The 13,791-nt window shown below is 53.3% G+C and overlaps 2 protein-coding genes across 9 annotated transcripts; one reads left to right on the top strand and one right to left on the bottom strand.

Moving 5' to 3' along the window:
- Nucleotides 1-273: 273 nt before the first annotated feature.
- Nucleotides 274-7,399, bottom strand: BCL2L12 (BCL2 like 12). 6 transcript variants are annotated; one of them, XM_010815066.4, is made up of 7 exons: nt 7,186-7,399; nt 6,510-6,624; nt 6,155-6,297; nt 4,104-4,190; nt 3,926-4,017; nt 2,364-2,642; nt 274-494 (listed from the first exon to the last, which is right to left on the bottom strand). In XM_010815066.4, the coding sequence occupies exons 2-7, from the start codon at nt 6,614-6,616 to the stop codon at nt 444-446; spliced, it is 759 nt and encodes a 252-aa protein (XP_010813368.1). In that variant the 5' UTR covers nt 6,617-6,624; nt 7,186-7,399; the 3' UTR covers nt 274-443.
- A 130-nt stretch (nt 7,400-7,529) lies between these two features.
- Nucleotides 7,530-13,107, top strand: IRF3 (interferon regulatory factor 3). 3 transcript variants are annotated; one of them, NM_001029845.3, is given in 8 exon segments: nt 7,530-7,748; nt 8,533-8,705; nt 9,380-9,551; nt 9,638-9,705; nt 10,529-10,712; nt 10,817-11,197; nt 12,093-12,208; nt 12,875-13,107. In NM_001029845.3, coding segments are annotated over 7 exon segments (1,254 nt in total). In that variant the 5' UTR covers nt 7,530-7,748; nt 8,533-8,540; the 3' UTR covers nt 13,043-13,107.
- The last annotated feature ends 684 nt before the right edge of the window (nt 13,108-13,791 follow it).

The raw sequence follows: 13,791 nt of genomic DNA, 5'->3' as shown, positions 1-13,791 counted from the left end.
GTAGATGAGGAGAAACCAGCAAAAAAGGCTCAGAAGGAGCGGTGTGAAGAGAAAAATGAGAAGCGGATGGTGTTCTGGATGCCCCGTGAAGGAAGAGCATAGCTTTGTTCTGGAGATAGCTGTTCAGGTGGCAGGAGTTTGTAGGTGCCCCAAATGAATATTTCCAGAAGGAATGAAAATATTGGTTCTTTCCCCAATTTATAAACTAGAGAGGTCCCTGAACCAAATCTCCTCTACTTAGTCCTTTAGTTTTTGAGAGAACACATAATAAAATACTTGAAAAAGTTTTTAATGTGAAAACATTTTAAACAGTTTTTTTTTTTTTTTTTTTTGGCAAAAAAACAGGGCAGGCACCACCCCACAGCCCTGAGTAGAATAGGAAGGCTTGGAAAGAGGGTGCAGGGACATGAGGTCTGATCTTGCAGCAACTTCTGAGGGAGAGCTCAGTCCAAGGGTAAGTTCAAGTCCACGGGTGAAACTGCCAAGATGCCCTCCTGGAAGGGAAAAGTGGCGGATCCCCGTGAGCGGAGAGGCGTCCTCCACTCACAGCAGTGTCCACCTCCACTCACAGCAGTGTCCACGCTGGCCCAGTGAGAGCAGAGACCGGGAAGGCAAGGAACCAGAGAGGAGGAGGGGACAGAGACCCAGAGAGAGGCAGACAGGGATGAGAGGTGAGGGATGGAGACCCCAAGAAAGGATCAGAGACCTGGGGTGGGTGGAAACGGTCCTGGGGGTGGGTGGGAGAGGCAAAGCCCCACAGCTGGGGTAGAGAGACTGAAAGAAGGGGAATAGAGTCCTGGGGCTTTAACAATACAGAGCCCTGACTTTGCGTTAAAGTCCTAATTCCAATTCCCCACCCTGAATAAAGGACTTTCCCTCAGCCTCCATAAAACCAGGATAATAATCGAATCCTATAAGGTGGTTGAGGGGTATAGATGGGATCATTCCACTAAAGGCCTTGCCTGAGCACCTGGCCAAGCTTGCCTGTTATTCCTTAAAGAATAAAATGTTCTTACGACTAATCCAGCTTCTGCATTGAGCTCTGGACCCTAATATCCACTGTTCCATCATCATCTTGCATTGAGGTCTGAAGGTTCTCTCTCCCTTAACTGAACCACCTCTGATCACCTCTAACTCCTCCCCAAACCTGCCCCCCACCTTCCCCTCTACTCTGCTCTTCCTGGTCTCAGGGGACATCAGATGTAGCTCTGTAGCTGCTCAGGTCGGCATCTTCGGCATCATCCGCGACTCCTGTCTCCCATTTGGTCTCCCCATTCACTCCGTGAGCAAAATCTGTCAGGTCTATTTCCAAATTAAATCCGGAATTCTCCACTGCCCCGACCCTGGTCTGATACACCCTCATCTCCTCCCTGGACCAGCGCTGGTATCTTTCTGGGGCTCCCCACTTCCGCCCTTGCCCCCTACATTAGTCCCCATATGGCCGCCAGAGGGCGCCCGTGACCACCCAAGTCAGCTTGCATCCCTCTACAAAGAGCCCTCCTACAACTCCGGGCTCACTCTGTGTGCAAGTTCTTAAGCATGATCGCAAGGCCTAAAGACTTGACGATCTGGCCGCCTCTCCTGCTTTCATCTCCCATCCTCTCCCCCTCACCCACCCTGCTCCAGCCCTACTGGCTGCCTCTCTGCTCCTCAAACACACCTAGCCAGTTTCTGCCAGTCTGTGAAGCAATGACAGCCTGGCAGTGATGAGGCCGGTAAATGAGATGGTGTCCATTAAGCAGCCAGAAATTGATGTTCAAGGGGACGGGGACAGCAGCCAAAGGTCATTTAGTCCGTACACAGGAGCCCCATCCAGCTCTGAGCCCAGCGCTGGATTTAAAGCAGTGAGCAAGCATGGTAAGGTGGGAGGGTGTGGGGGTGACTGCGACTTTAAATGAAGACCAGGGAAGGCCTCACTGGGGGTGATACCTGAGCAGATGGGCAGAGGAAGCAAGGAAGGGGGATATTGGGGAAAAGGCATTCCCGCAGGCAGTGCTGCACAGACAGTCATCCCACAAAGACCAAGTACCTACAAGGATGATCCCATTTTAATCCTCACAATAACCCTTTGAGGTAGGTATTGGAGTTCTCCTGCCTTTACAGATGAGGGAATTTGTTTCTGACATAACTTTTTGTGTATACCAGAGTGGTTAAAGCTGGGCAGGGCATCTGCAGTTATCACGGCAGTGCCTGGTGTACAGTAGGTGCTCAACAAACACAGAACGGACGAACGGTGGAAGCGGGAGAACACCCGTGATGTCTGAAAGGAAGGTTAAGACTCCACCCCCGTCCTTCCCCGCCAATACACACACATACAATGACAATTAGGTAAAGAGAAGCCCAGAGAGGCTGTGGCGGCTCACCCAGCCCCCATGGGCCTGGATCCAGGGCGCGAAGCTGTGCACATGCTCTACACTGAGTCCGGCCAAGGTGCCCCCCAGCCCAGCCACGCGCCGGCTCAGCTCCATAGCCAGGGCCAGGCGGGCCAGGGGTTCCGGGGAAGGTGGCGGAGGCCCAGGGCACGGTAATGCTTGGCTTGGGCGAGGGCTGACATCTCGGCTAGAGAAGAGTTCCACTAGGCGGCTGAAGGAACTGGCAGAGAGGCGCGCCAGTTTGCGCTGTAAGGCTGGGTCTGAAGCCAGCTGTGGGACAGGGAGAGGAAGAGCTTAGGTAAGCCTCAGTCACACCCTCGTAGCTAGCCAATAGGAAGCTCGGAGGCGTGGCTTCAAGCGAGTTCTAGGTGTTACTGGCGCTCTAGGCCACGCCCCTATCCAGCACATCAGCCAATCACAAACTAGACTATAAGATCTCAGCCAAGCTACTCCCAGAAAGATGGCCAAGAACCGGCGAAGCCAAGCCACGCCCCTGCCAAGGGCCCAACAGCCAATCAGGGCCAAGCCCTAAACTTTCTATGCTATGCTGTCACTTCAGTCGTGTCCGACTCTGTGCGACCCTATAGACGGCAGCCCACCAGGCTCCCCCGTCCCTGGGACTCTCCAGGCAAGAACACTGGAGTGGGTTGCCATTTCCTTCTCCAATGCATGAAAGTGAAAAGTGAAAGTGAAGTCGCTCAGTCGTGTCCGACTCTTAGCGACCCCATGGATTGCAGCCTAACAGGCTCCTCCGTCCATGGGATTTTCCAAGCAAGAGTACTGGAGTGGGGTGCCATTGCCTTCTAGCTTGCTAATATTATAGCGACGCTTCTGTGGGCTTCCCAGAGACCCAGAGGCCAAGCCAGTGTCTACAACAACCTTGCCTTCTACCGTACAATGAATAAGACTGTACACTTTGCCCAAGCTCCTGAGCCAACTAGATTCCAGGACAGAGCCACAAGCCACACTCCCTCTGGCAGTCCATTTCTCCTACATTCTTTTTTTTTTTTTGACCCGGCCTCACCGAGGCGTTGAGAGGCGCGGGGACCGGACCGGACCGGGTCTGGCTATATCAGGCCAGGCGGGAAACTGATGCGAACTTCCATTTCTCCTACATTCTAAGTCATAGCCCTATATAGTCAATCAGGTCTTCAGATTTTAGATAGCTGCCTTTGGGTTACAGTACATTGGGTTGCAAAGACTCAGACACGACTTAGCAACTAAACAGCATCAGCAGCTTCAAACCACACCTCCCACCCTTTCCCATCACCATACAGTCCCTTACTTCCTCACCTGGTCCCAGTTTCTTTCCTAGAATGTGTTTCTGGTGGCCACAGTCTTTGCCTATAAGCCACCCCCCTCTAGCGATCAATGAAAGGCAGTAATTTAAGGTATTGCCCTGGCTTACCCTTCTACTCACTCTTTCACTGAAGCCTTGTACCACCGTTCCCTGTCCGACCATCCAGTGAGAATGCAGATTCAGCTTCAGGTCCCAGTGTGGAACCATGCTGCAATTCCTATCCTAGCTAAAGGGGGAACAGACCACCCATCACCTTCTGGTTGATGACTTCTGCCTCCTCTTCCAGCAAGGCGACCAGTTTTCGCAGCAGGGCTTCCTTCTCTGTGGGTGCGGGACCCTGTAATTCTGGAGGCAGAAGAGAATTTGGCTGGGGGCAGAACCCTGGTGACCCTTCTACCTGCATCCTTCTCCAGCACCCCTCTGCACCTCACCTGGACTAGGTGGGGATCTCAGTTGCTCTTGCACCAGCTGTTCCAGCCGCTGGGCCACCAGGGCATAGAAATCTGGGGTAGCAGGGCCTGGAATGAAAAGAGCCAGCGATGGGTCTTTAGGAACTTTGGACCCAACATCGGGAACTTGGGTATTCTCTCCTCGCAATCATCTTGCCAGGTAGCAAGGATTTCTACTTCAGAGTGGGGTAAACTGAAGACCAATGAGCAAACCTGACTAAAAAACCCCTTATACTCTTCCCCAAGCTGGACTTAAGAGTGTTTGGACCTTGAAAATGATCCCATCTAAGGAAGGCAGACATACGGCACACCCCAGGTTAATGACCCTTAGCATCCCATTCTACCCCTTGTCCTTTTCAGGCAACTCATCACAGAACTCTTCTCCCCAGCTGTGAAATCCTCTTCAACAAAGCCCCTGCAGTAGCCATTACTAGTCTATCCAGGCTCATGTGTGAGAAAAAACCTACCTATCACTCTTGATCAAGTCCAATTCCCACCCCTCTTCATTCCTACTTTGCTACTGGAGAAAAGGGTTCATGTAACCAAAACGGCCAGGCAACTGTGACTGAAAATCAGGTCTCCTGCCTCCCTATTGGGGGTACAGTTCAGTTCAGTCCAGTCAGTCAGTCATGTTCAACTCTTTGCGATACCATGGACTGCAGCACACTAGGCCTCCCTGTCCATCACCAACTCCTGGAGCTTGCTCAAATTCATGTCCATAGAGTCAGTGATGCCATCCAACCATCTCATGTTCTGTCATCCCCTTCTCCTCCCTCCTTCAGTCTTTGACAGCATCAGGGTCTTTTCTAATGAATCAGCTCTTTGCCTCAGGTGACCAAAGTATTGAAGCTTTAGCTTCATCATCAGTCCTTCCAAGGAAAATTCAGGACTGATTTCTTTAGGATTGACTGGTTTGACCTCCTTGCAATTCAAGGGACTCTTCTCAAGAGTCTTCTCCAACACCACAGTTCAAAAACATCAATTCTTCAGTGCTCAGCTTTCTTTATGGTCCAACTCTCACATCCATACATGACTACTGGAAAAACCATAGTTTTGACTAGATGGACCTTTGTTGGCAACGTAATGTCTCTGCTTTTTAATATGTGGCCTAGATTGGTCACAACATTTCTTCCAAGAAGCAAGCGTCTTTTTATTTCATGGCTGCAGTCACCATCTGCAGTGATTTTGGAGCCCAGAAAAATAAAGTCTGCACTGTTTCTATTGTTTCCCCATCTATTTGCCATGATCTTAGTTTTTTGAATGTTGAGTTTTAAGTCAGCTTTTTCAGTCTTCTCTTTCACTTTCGCTGAGAGGCTCTTTAGCTCCTCCTCTTCACTTTCTGCCATAAGGGTGGTGTCATCTGCACTTTTGACCTTACTGATATTTCTCCTGGAAATCTTGATTCCAGTTTCATCCAGCCTGGCATTTCACATGAGGTACTCTGCATATAAGTTAAATAAGCAGGGTGACAATATACAGCCTTGACATAATCCCTTCCCAATTTGGAACCAGTTTGTTGTTCCATGTCTGGTTCTAACTGTTGCTTCTTGACCTGCATACAGATTTCTCAGGAGGCAGGTAAGGTGGTCTGGTATTCCCATCTCTTTAAGAATTTTCCAGTTTGTTGTGATTCACACAGTCAAAGGTTTTAGCATAGTCAGTGAAGTAGATTTTTTCTGGAATTCTCTTGCTTTTTCTATCATCCAATGGATCTTAGCAATTTGATCTCTGGTTCCTCTGCCTTTTCTAAATCCAGTACTGGGGGTACTGGTGGCTACAAAAGTTTAGGGGCAAGGAAGCACGTGTAGAAAGAGAGAGATAATAGAGAGGGACCAAAAGCTCTCCTAAAGCAGCTCACAGAACTGACAGATAGCAATCCAGCTGGGTGTCGGGGGTGAAGGTAGGTGCTGGAGACCCCTCAGAGCTACTCCCTTAGCTGGGTGATCTTAAACTAGTTCCTTATCCTCTCTATGCTTTAAGAATCAAAGCTGCTGACCCTGCCAGTTCTTGGATGATTGAAGGAAATCTCTTACCAGGCTCTGAACCATAGCAGGGCCGGAGTGGCAGGGAGCAAGGCCGAGAGGACTCAGGGGGAACGGCTCCTCGCCTCAGGGAGCAGGGAAGACATCTTCGAAGGCGGCTCAGGAAGTCTGTTGGCTCCTCCTGGGCAGGGCTCCTGGGGAAGGGGACCTCAGAGAGTGATCCCAGAAGCTCTTTGCAAGCAGTCCCTTTGTCCTCCTGAGAGCCCTTCCCTGCAACCCCCAGGACAAGGAGTAGAGCGAGATATAAAGAGGCGGGGAAAGAGACAGACTGAGTCCAGGAGCAAGAGTTGGAGAGGGGTCCATCCCAAATGCAGCACCCTGAGGAAGGAGGGCAACTCCCTCTTACCTGGGTGGGGTCGGAATGGGAGACCCCACAGCCTCACCCCGCCTAAGGAAGGCAGCTAGGACCCTCAGCGTGTCCTCCCGGAGCCCCAGCTCTTCCGAGCCCGCCATGGGGGCACCTGTGAGAGAAGGAAATGGAGGATGGGCTCTAGGGTTCAGAGCGAAGTGAAGGCTGGGGCCCAAATTCCTAGTCCGGGAATGAGGAGGGAGCCAGGACTAATGAATCCCCAAAGAGGGAAGGGGATCCCAGGTCTTTTATGGGAGTTTCGGGGTCTGGGAGCCCCGATGCTTGTCTCTAGAGAGAGAAGAGGAATGAAGACAAAGACACCTTGATCCTGAGAGAGGAGACGTCTGGGGATTCTGATTCTTGGGTCTAAGGGAGGAGGGGTCTGGGGCCTGAGCGCTTGAGTTTTTGGAGAAGAGGGCTGGGGGTTTGAACTCCTGAGTCTAAGAGAGAAGGGTTAGGGTTGGGGCTGTGGCCTCAGACCCCTGAATCCCCGAGGAAGAAGGGCCTCTAGGGCTCCGACTTCTGGATTCTGAAGGAAGATGCAAAGAGACTGAAATCCGTAGAGGATCAAGAACTACCAATCCCAGCAGGCTTCGCAGCAAACATTCCCCTCGGTCCGTTACTGGTTCGCCGCGCAGCCTGCTGGGAGGTATAGTTCTACTCTCTGACTCACGCTAGAATTTGGGAGACTGAAGACGCTTGGATGTCGGGGGAATAGGACTGAGTTGCCCGCTCCTGGATCCCGGCTCCCTCTTCTTTCCTCCTCTCCAAGCCCGCGCTGACGTCCCGCTCACCTGATCCTGGGCCCCCGCCGCCGCCACCACCTCCTCCTCCTCCTCTGAACTTGTATTAAGTTTCCTTTCTTAGGACAACTTTCCCGCGCCTGCGCACTGGTTCGGATTGGTGAGGGCCCAAACACAGAGGGGCGGAGCGCTGGGTCCCGCCTAATTTGCTTGTGACTTTCCCAGCATGCCAATGGTCGGAAAACCTAAGAAGGGCAAGGGATGGGAGGTGAACGGACGTCACGACTCGCCGAGCCGCCTCTTTGGTTCTGGAGTCTGTCACCCAAACGACGATCAAGCCCTTTTTATTTCGAGAAATAGAGAGAAAAAGAAGCCCCACCTCTAAAGCTCAACTGACGGGAAGTGGGGGTGTGCAGCTGAGAGTTCGAGAGCTACGGGACCCCAAAGACAGGGCTGGGCCCTGGCACCCTGCGCGCCCCGACCCAACACTTAGGTAACACGGAAAAACTGAAGACCTGGTGGCGTCCAGGAGTGAGGAAGCGGAGAAAGGATGGGTGTGCATTGACAGTGGGGAAGGCGGGTAATCTGGGGAAAGTGAAACAAGCAGGGAAAAAAGTGAAGCAATAGCAGACGCCCAGGTCGGCTGTAAAACAAACAAACAAACAAAAACAAACGGAGTTGCAAGGAGGAGGGGAGAGGAGGCATCTATATTGGCTGATCTCGGGAGAGAAGGATCACTGCGAATGGGAGGCAGTCCACTCTAGAAAATGAGGATATGCTCTGGGGGAGGTTGTTTGGGAGAGACTGTGGATGGTCTACGGTGGAAATGGGTGAAAGGATCATGGCGGCGGGGGGAACTGTGGAAGGGTCTCTTCACTGGGGTAAGTGCGGGGGTGGAGGTCTACAGGTCAGTAGCATCTACACCGCAGTAACTAGGGGGAGGGCGCTACCTTGAAGGTGGGAGTATCTGCACGGGGTTATGTAGGTGGGAGGGAGAGGTATTCAATGGAAGAGAGGTCTACACCGGCGGAATTGACGGAAGTAGATATATCTACACATCAGAAGCTGGGGGGAAGAGGGGAGGGGTGTAAAATGAGCTTGGGAGGGAGTCCTCGCTGAATTTAGAGAGCCTCCGTGGAGGATGGGAGGTCTGTACCCCAGGAAAATATGTTAGAGACCTGCGACGTGGCCCTTGAGACGGAGGTCTGGGTGCGGAACTCTCCGACTGGGCGGGCCTGGGAGGCCGCCTGTGCCCAGGAAGTATTATCTGCGCGCAGGCCAGACCATGGGAACCCAAAAGCCTCGGATACTGCCCTGGCTGATATCTCAGCTGGACCGAGGGGAGTTGGAGGGCGTGGCCTGGCTGGGCGAGAGCCGCACGCGTTTCCGCATCCCTTGGAAGCACGGCTTGCGGCAGGATGCCCAGCAGGAGGATTTCGGCATCTTCCAGGTGCGTGCCGGCGGGGAGGGGCCGTCCCCGAGTGGGGCAGGGCGGGGCGGTCCCAAAGCGGGCGGGGCCGAGAAGGCGGGGCTAGCGCACCTGGAGCTGCCCGGTATTTGTGTTGGCTGGTGGAAGTGGGTGGAGTTAGAACTCGAAAGGGAGAAGGTGGTAGGATCCGCAGACTGGTGTGGGAGAGCAGTCAGGATTGGAGTCTCCTGGTTCTGGGAATAGAACCGGAAAAGGAAGGAAATGCATCCTAGGGGGTTCAGAGGCCCCTGGGGTGGGAATCTTGGTTGTAGGATTTCTGAGGGCCGGTCTTGGATATTAGAGGCAAGACTTGGCCCTGAAGCTAAGGTTTCTTACCACCAAACTGGGATACACCGGTGGTGGTAAGCCGAAGTAGAGTGCGAGGGGCCGAGGTTATTACAGAGCGTGTCCTCGGACAAGTTGGTGGCAGACATTCAAAGGGACCTGGAAGGCTGGCTTAGCAAGCACAGGTTTTCGAAGGGCGGAGGTAGTGGGACTTGGGACACAGAGAATCTGAGAATTTGGGGATGAAACCCTGACAAGTTAGAACGTGCCCGCGGAGAGGACGGTGTTCGGGCACGAGGAGACAGGGTTAGGACCCCTGGAGCAAGGTCTAAGTCATCTTCCCCACTATCTCGGCACCACTGGTCCCCTAGGCCTGGGCTGTAGCCAGTGGTGCCTATACTCCTGGGAAGGATAAGCCCGACCTGCCGACCTGGAAGAGGAATTTCCGGTCTGCCCTGAACCGGAAGGAAGTGTTGCGTTTAGCGGAGGACCACAGCAAGGACTCCCAAGACCCACACAAAATCTATGAGTTTGTGAACTCAGGTGTGCTGGGAATGAGGCTTCCCTTAGAGGGATGGGATTTCGAGTGTCCCCAGGGCCGCTACTACACTGCCCACTTTTCTCCATAGGAGTCAGGGACATCCCTGAGCCAGATACCTCTCAAGACAATGGCAGACACAATACCTCTGATACCCAGGTAAGAAGGCTCCCCAACCATGCTGCCCTCAGCCTCTACCCCATCTTCTTTCTGTGTTCTCACCAGCTTGTCCAGATGTCATCTTCCCCCGGGACCGTCACCCCAGGCTCCATTCTCTCCCCTGCAGTCTGTCCCCAACCTGACCCAGGTCTGCCCCTGACTCTTCCCTGTTCACAGCCCTCCCATGGCTTCCCAGCGCCATCATCAAGAGAAACCTCAGAGCTTTCACCAGCCATTCGAGGCCCCAATCCACTTTCCAGGATTTGACAGCTTTCCTCCTTGTGCAGGGTTCTCTCAGCCTCTTGTGAGCTCAGAACCTCACTATCCTTGATCTTGCTGATGTCTGTGCCGGGGAAAGTCCTCTCTGAAATTCTCCTGAGACTTCTCTGCCCAGGTCTTCTTAACAAAGCATTTATCTGGCTGCACCAGGTCTTAGCTGTGGCATGCAGACGCTTAGTTGCAGCATGTGGGATCTAGTTCCCTGACCAGGGATGGGACCCGGGCTGCCTGGATTGGGAGCACGGAATCTTAGCCACTGGACCACCAGGGAAGGCCCTCTGCCCACGTCTTGCTTGCAGAGCCAGTTCCTCAGGTTGGAATTAGCTGCTCCCCTTGGGCTATTGTAGTGCCCAGCATACACCCAGGCTGTCTGTCTTTTACTGTGCTGGTGGCTGTGTCTCCCCTGGGCTGGAAGCTCCTTGAGGGCAAAGCTCAGGTCTGTCTCCTCTCTGGGTCTCCACATGGCTGAACACAAAGCTTGGTTAGTGAGAAGTGTCCAGAAAAGGCCATGGAAACACCTGGATCTTTATTTTTTCCTGTCCAGGAAGACACTCTGGAGAAGTTACTGAGTGACATGGACTTGAGCCCAGGAGGGCCCTCGAATCTGACTATGGCCTCTGAGAAGCCCCCTCAGTTCTTGCAGAGTCCCGACTCAGACATCCCTGCTCTTTGCCCAAACTCGGGACTCTCTGAAAACCCCCTGAAGCAGCTGTTGGCAAACGAGGAAGGTGAGTGCCAGCTGCGGGGCAGGAGGGGCCAGGCCCCGGGTCGAGAACCCCCTCACACCCTCTCATGCTCTCTCCCCCTTCACGTTATGGCTGCTGTTGCTCAGATTGGGAGTTCGAGGTGACTGCCTTCTACCGGGGCTGCCAAGTCTTCCAGCAGACTGTTTTCTGCCCTGGGGGCCTGCGGCTGGTGGGATCAGAAGCAGGGGACAGGATGCTGCCTGGGCAGCCTATACGACTGCCGGACCCTGCGACGTCCCTGACAGACAAGAGCGTGACAGACTACGTGCAGCGTGTGCTGAGCTGCCTGGGCGGGGGGCTGGCCCTGTGGCGGGCCGGGCAGTGGCTCTGCGCCCAGAGGCTGGGGCACTGCCACGTGTACTGGGCCATAGGCGAGGAGCTCCTCCCCAGCTGTGGCCACAAGCCTGACGGCGAGGTCCCGAAGGACAGGGAAGGAGGTGTGTTCAACCTGGGGCCCTTCATAACAGGTGAGTGATACAGGGCCTTCACTCTGCTGTGGAAACAGGAGGCAACAGTGGTGAAAATCTCTGGGGTCAGGAGGTTGGAGATTGAATTCAGACCCTGCGGCTCTGCTTGTGCTTGAACCTGGGGAGAAGGATGGACTGCTCTGAACCTGTGAAATCTGCAGACTGTCTCCTCCCTCTCCTTACCTGCCTGGAGCTGGCAGGGGGCTCAGGCCCAACATACAGAAGCCACTCAGGGAATTAGCTGCCAGAGTTGTTATCGTTATTACCAATTGTGGTGGAAAGACAGATGCAGGAGAAAGATACCCTCTAGAGGCTTGCTATCCGAATAGACCTTTGTGCAGGGATGCAAATAGCACTGTATTTGCACTGCCCAGCTTCGTATCCACTAGCTGCATGTGGATGCTCAGTATTTAGATGAGGTCAGTGAAAATGAGGAAGTGAATTTTAAGTTTTATTTGATTTTAATTAGATACAATTAAAACTTAAATAGTCATAGCTAATGGCTACATAGTGGACAGTGTGGGCTTGGGGGGTTAAAGAGCAGTTACCACCACCGATCTGGTACTCCAGAACCACTGAGAATCCGTGGGGAGGAGAACGCCCCTCCTGGGCCTGTTTCCCCATCCAAAGGCTGGGGCTCTGGGCGGGGTGGAGGGTGCGGTGGGGTTCACCTTCCAGCCCCATCTTGATGAGAGGGAGGGAGGAGGAACATTTAAGCTTGTGCGTAAGTGGAGGGGCTTTCCCCAAATTAACAGCCCCCAGTCATGGTGGCAGAGGTATGCCGGGCTTTTGATCAGGAGAGAAGGTAAGGATGTTAATGAGGTTTTGGGGCAGAGGAGAGGGGCAGGTAGAAGGTCTTCTTCCCATCCCTGACTCTCTGTTCCTTGGCCCCCAGATCTGATCACCTTCATTGAAGGAAGCAGACGTTCACCACTCTATACCCTCTGGTTCTGTGTGGGGCAGTCATGGCCCCAGGACCAGCCATGGATCAAGAGGCTTGTGATGGTCAAGGTACTGCCAGCCCCAGGCTCCTGGAGCTGAGGGGTGGATTTTAAAAGAGAGGCTGCTTCCAGAAACTACAACTCCCATAGTTCTTCTGGCAGTCTCTGCAACTGCCAGTTCTTCCTCAGGGGCTTCTGGGCGTCCCTCCAATGGCCTTTCTCCCAGAGCCAATTTTGAGTTCACTCAACCATGTGGAAGTCGGTGGACTACAAGTCCTAGCAGCCTGTGTGAGGTACTTCAGTTTCCAAGAATCCTTCTGAGCACCAGCTGCTGAGCCCTAGCTTCTAGGAACCCCTTCAGCAGCCTTAGCCCTAGTTTTTGTGGCCTCCCTTGGTTGCGGGAGAAGGGGACGACAGAGGATGAGATGGTTGGATGGCATTACCAACTTGATGGACATGAGTTTGAGTAAGCTCCGGGAGTTGGTGATGGACAGGGAAGCCTGGCGTGCTGCAATCCATGGGGTTGCAAAGATACTGACATGGCTGACAGACTGAACTGAACTAAACTGAACTTGGGCGTGAATATGGGGAAAACTACAACTCCCAGCAGGCCTGGGCCTAATGGTTCATCCTGGGTTACAGTGGGGGATACTGGGATTTGTAGTCTACTCAACCCCATCCTGGGTAGAGGATGGTGTTGGCTGTCTCCTGACAATTTCTCCCCCATCTCCCACAGGTTGTCCCCATGTGTCTCAGGGTTCTTGTAGACATAGCGCGGCAAGGGGGTGCCTCCTCCCTGGAGAACACTGTCGACCTGCACATTTCCAACAGCGACCCCCTCTCCCTCACCCCAGACCAGTACATGGCCTGCCTCCAGGACCTGGCCGAAGACATGGATTTCTAGGTTGCTGGGGAGGCCTGAGCCCAAGCCCTTCACCTCGACCAATAAACTGGTTCTGGCCATGGTCATCACTGTGTGTCTGGTGTTCAGTGTCACTGGGCCAGCCCTGACCCAAACAAGGGGTTATTCCTCCTTAAGGCCTGTTTATCCACCTGTGCAAGCCACTCACATCGTAGGTGCTCATGGCCTGAGGGCCAGGCACTGTGCAGGGGGCAGCTGACACTTTACCTCTCTTCTCTGGGACCTAGTGAGTCACCCGTTTTAGAGACCAAGACACCGAGTCTTGGAGAGGAACAAAGGTCACAAAATAGGAAAACAAGGCAGGTCAGAATCCAGGTCTCATTCTTAAATGGCTGCTCTTTGAGGGTGGCCTTTGGGCTCAATTTGGAACATCCATCTTGCCTATAAACAGTTCAAGCCAACGGCCAGAGGCAGAGACTCTGTCAAGAGCCTCGGGTGCCGTTCTCAACTCCTGCTGGGCAGACCAGTCCTTTGCCTTTCTGGGCCTGGGGCCCCCTCTGTGTGGGCCTGCAAGGGCCAGTTGTAAAGACATTCTGACCCACCCCATGGGCTGGATGCCCCCACCTCGCCTCATCACTCCTGGTTCTGGGTAACAGGGACTGATGGACGGGGGAGAACAGATACACGTGTACGTTTGGTGAGTCCCTCTGCTGCCCACTTGAAACTATCACAGCGTTGTTAATCGGCTATACTCCAATACAAAATAAAGTTTAAAAAAAATAACAAACACC

The sequence above is a fragment of the Bos taurus genome, chromosome 18 (assembly GCF_002263795.3).
Source record: "Bos taurus isolate L1 Dominette 01449 registration number 42190680 breed Hereford chromosome 18, ARS-UCD2.0, whole genome shotgun sequence".
Taxonomy (NCBI): Eukaryota; Metazoa; Chordata; class Mammalia; order Artiodactyla; family Bovidae; genus Bos; species Bos taurus.
This window is presented reverse-complemented; position numbering and strand designations above follow the sequence as displayed.

Coding starts and splice junctions, on each gene's coding strand:
- BCL2L12 (XM_059876808.1), bottom strand. CDS start 7,118: ATGTTTGCTGCGAAGCCTGCTGGGATTG. Junction 4,191..6,154: donor CTGCTATGGTTCAGAGCCTG/GTAAGAGATTTC, acceptor TTTTCATTCCAG/GCCCTGCTACCCCAGATTTC. Junction 495..2,363: donor TCCAGGCCCATGGGGGCTGG/GTGAGCCGCCAC, acceptor TTTCCCTTCCAG/GAGGGCATCTTGGCAGTTTC.
- IRF3 (XM_059876709.1), top strand. CDS start 8,031: ATGCTCTGGGGGAGGTTGTTTGGGAGAGACTGTGGATGGTCTACGGTG. Junction 9,552..9,637: donor CTATGAGTTTGTGAACTCAG/GTGTGCTGGGAA, acceptor TTTTCTCCATAG/GAGTCAGGGACATCCCTGAG. Junction 10,713..10,816: donor GCTGTTGGCAAACGAGGAAG/GTGAGTGCCAGC, acceptor GCTGTTGCTCAG/ATTGGGAGTTCGAGGTGACT.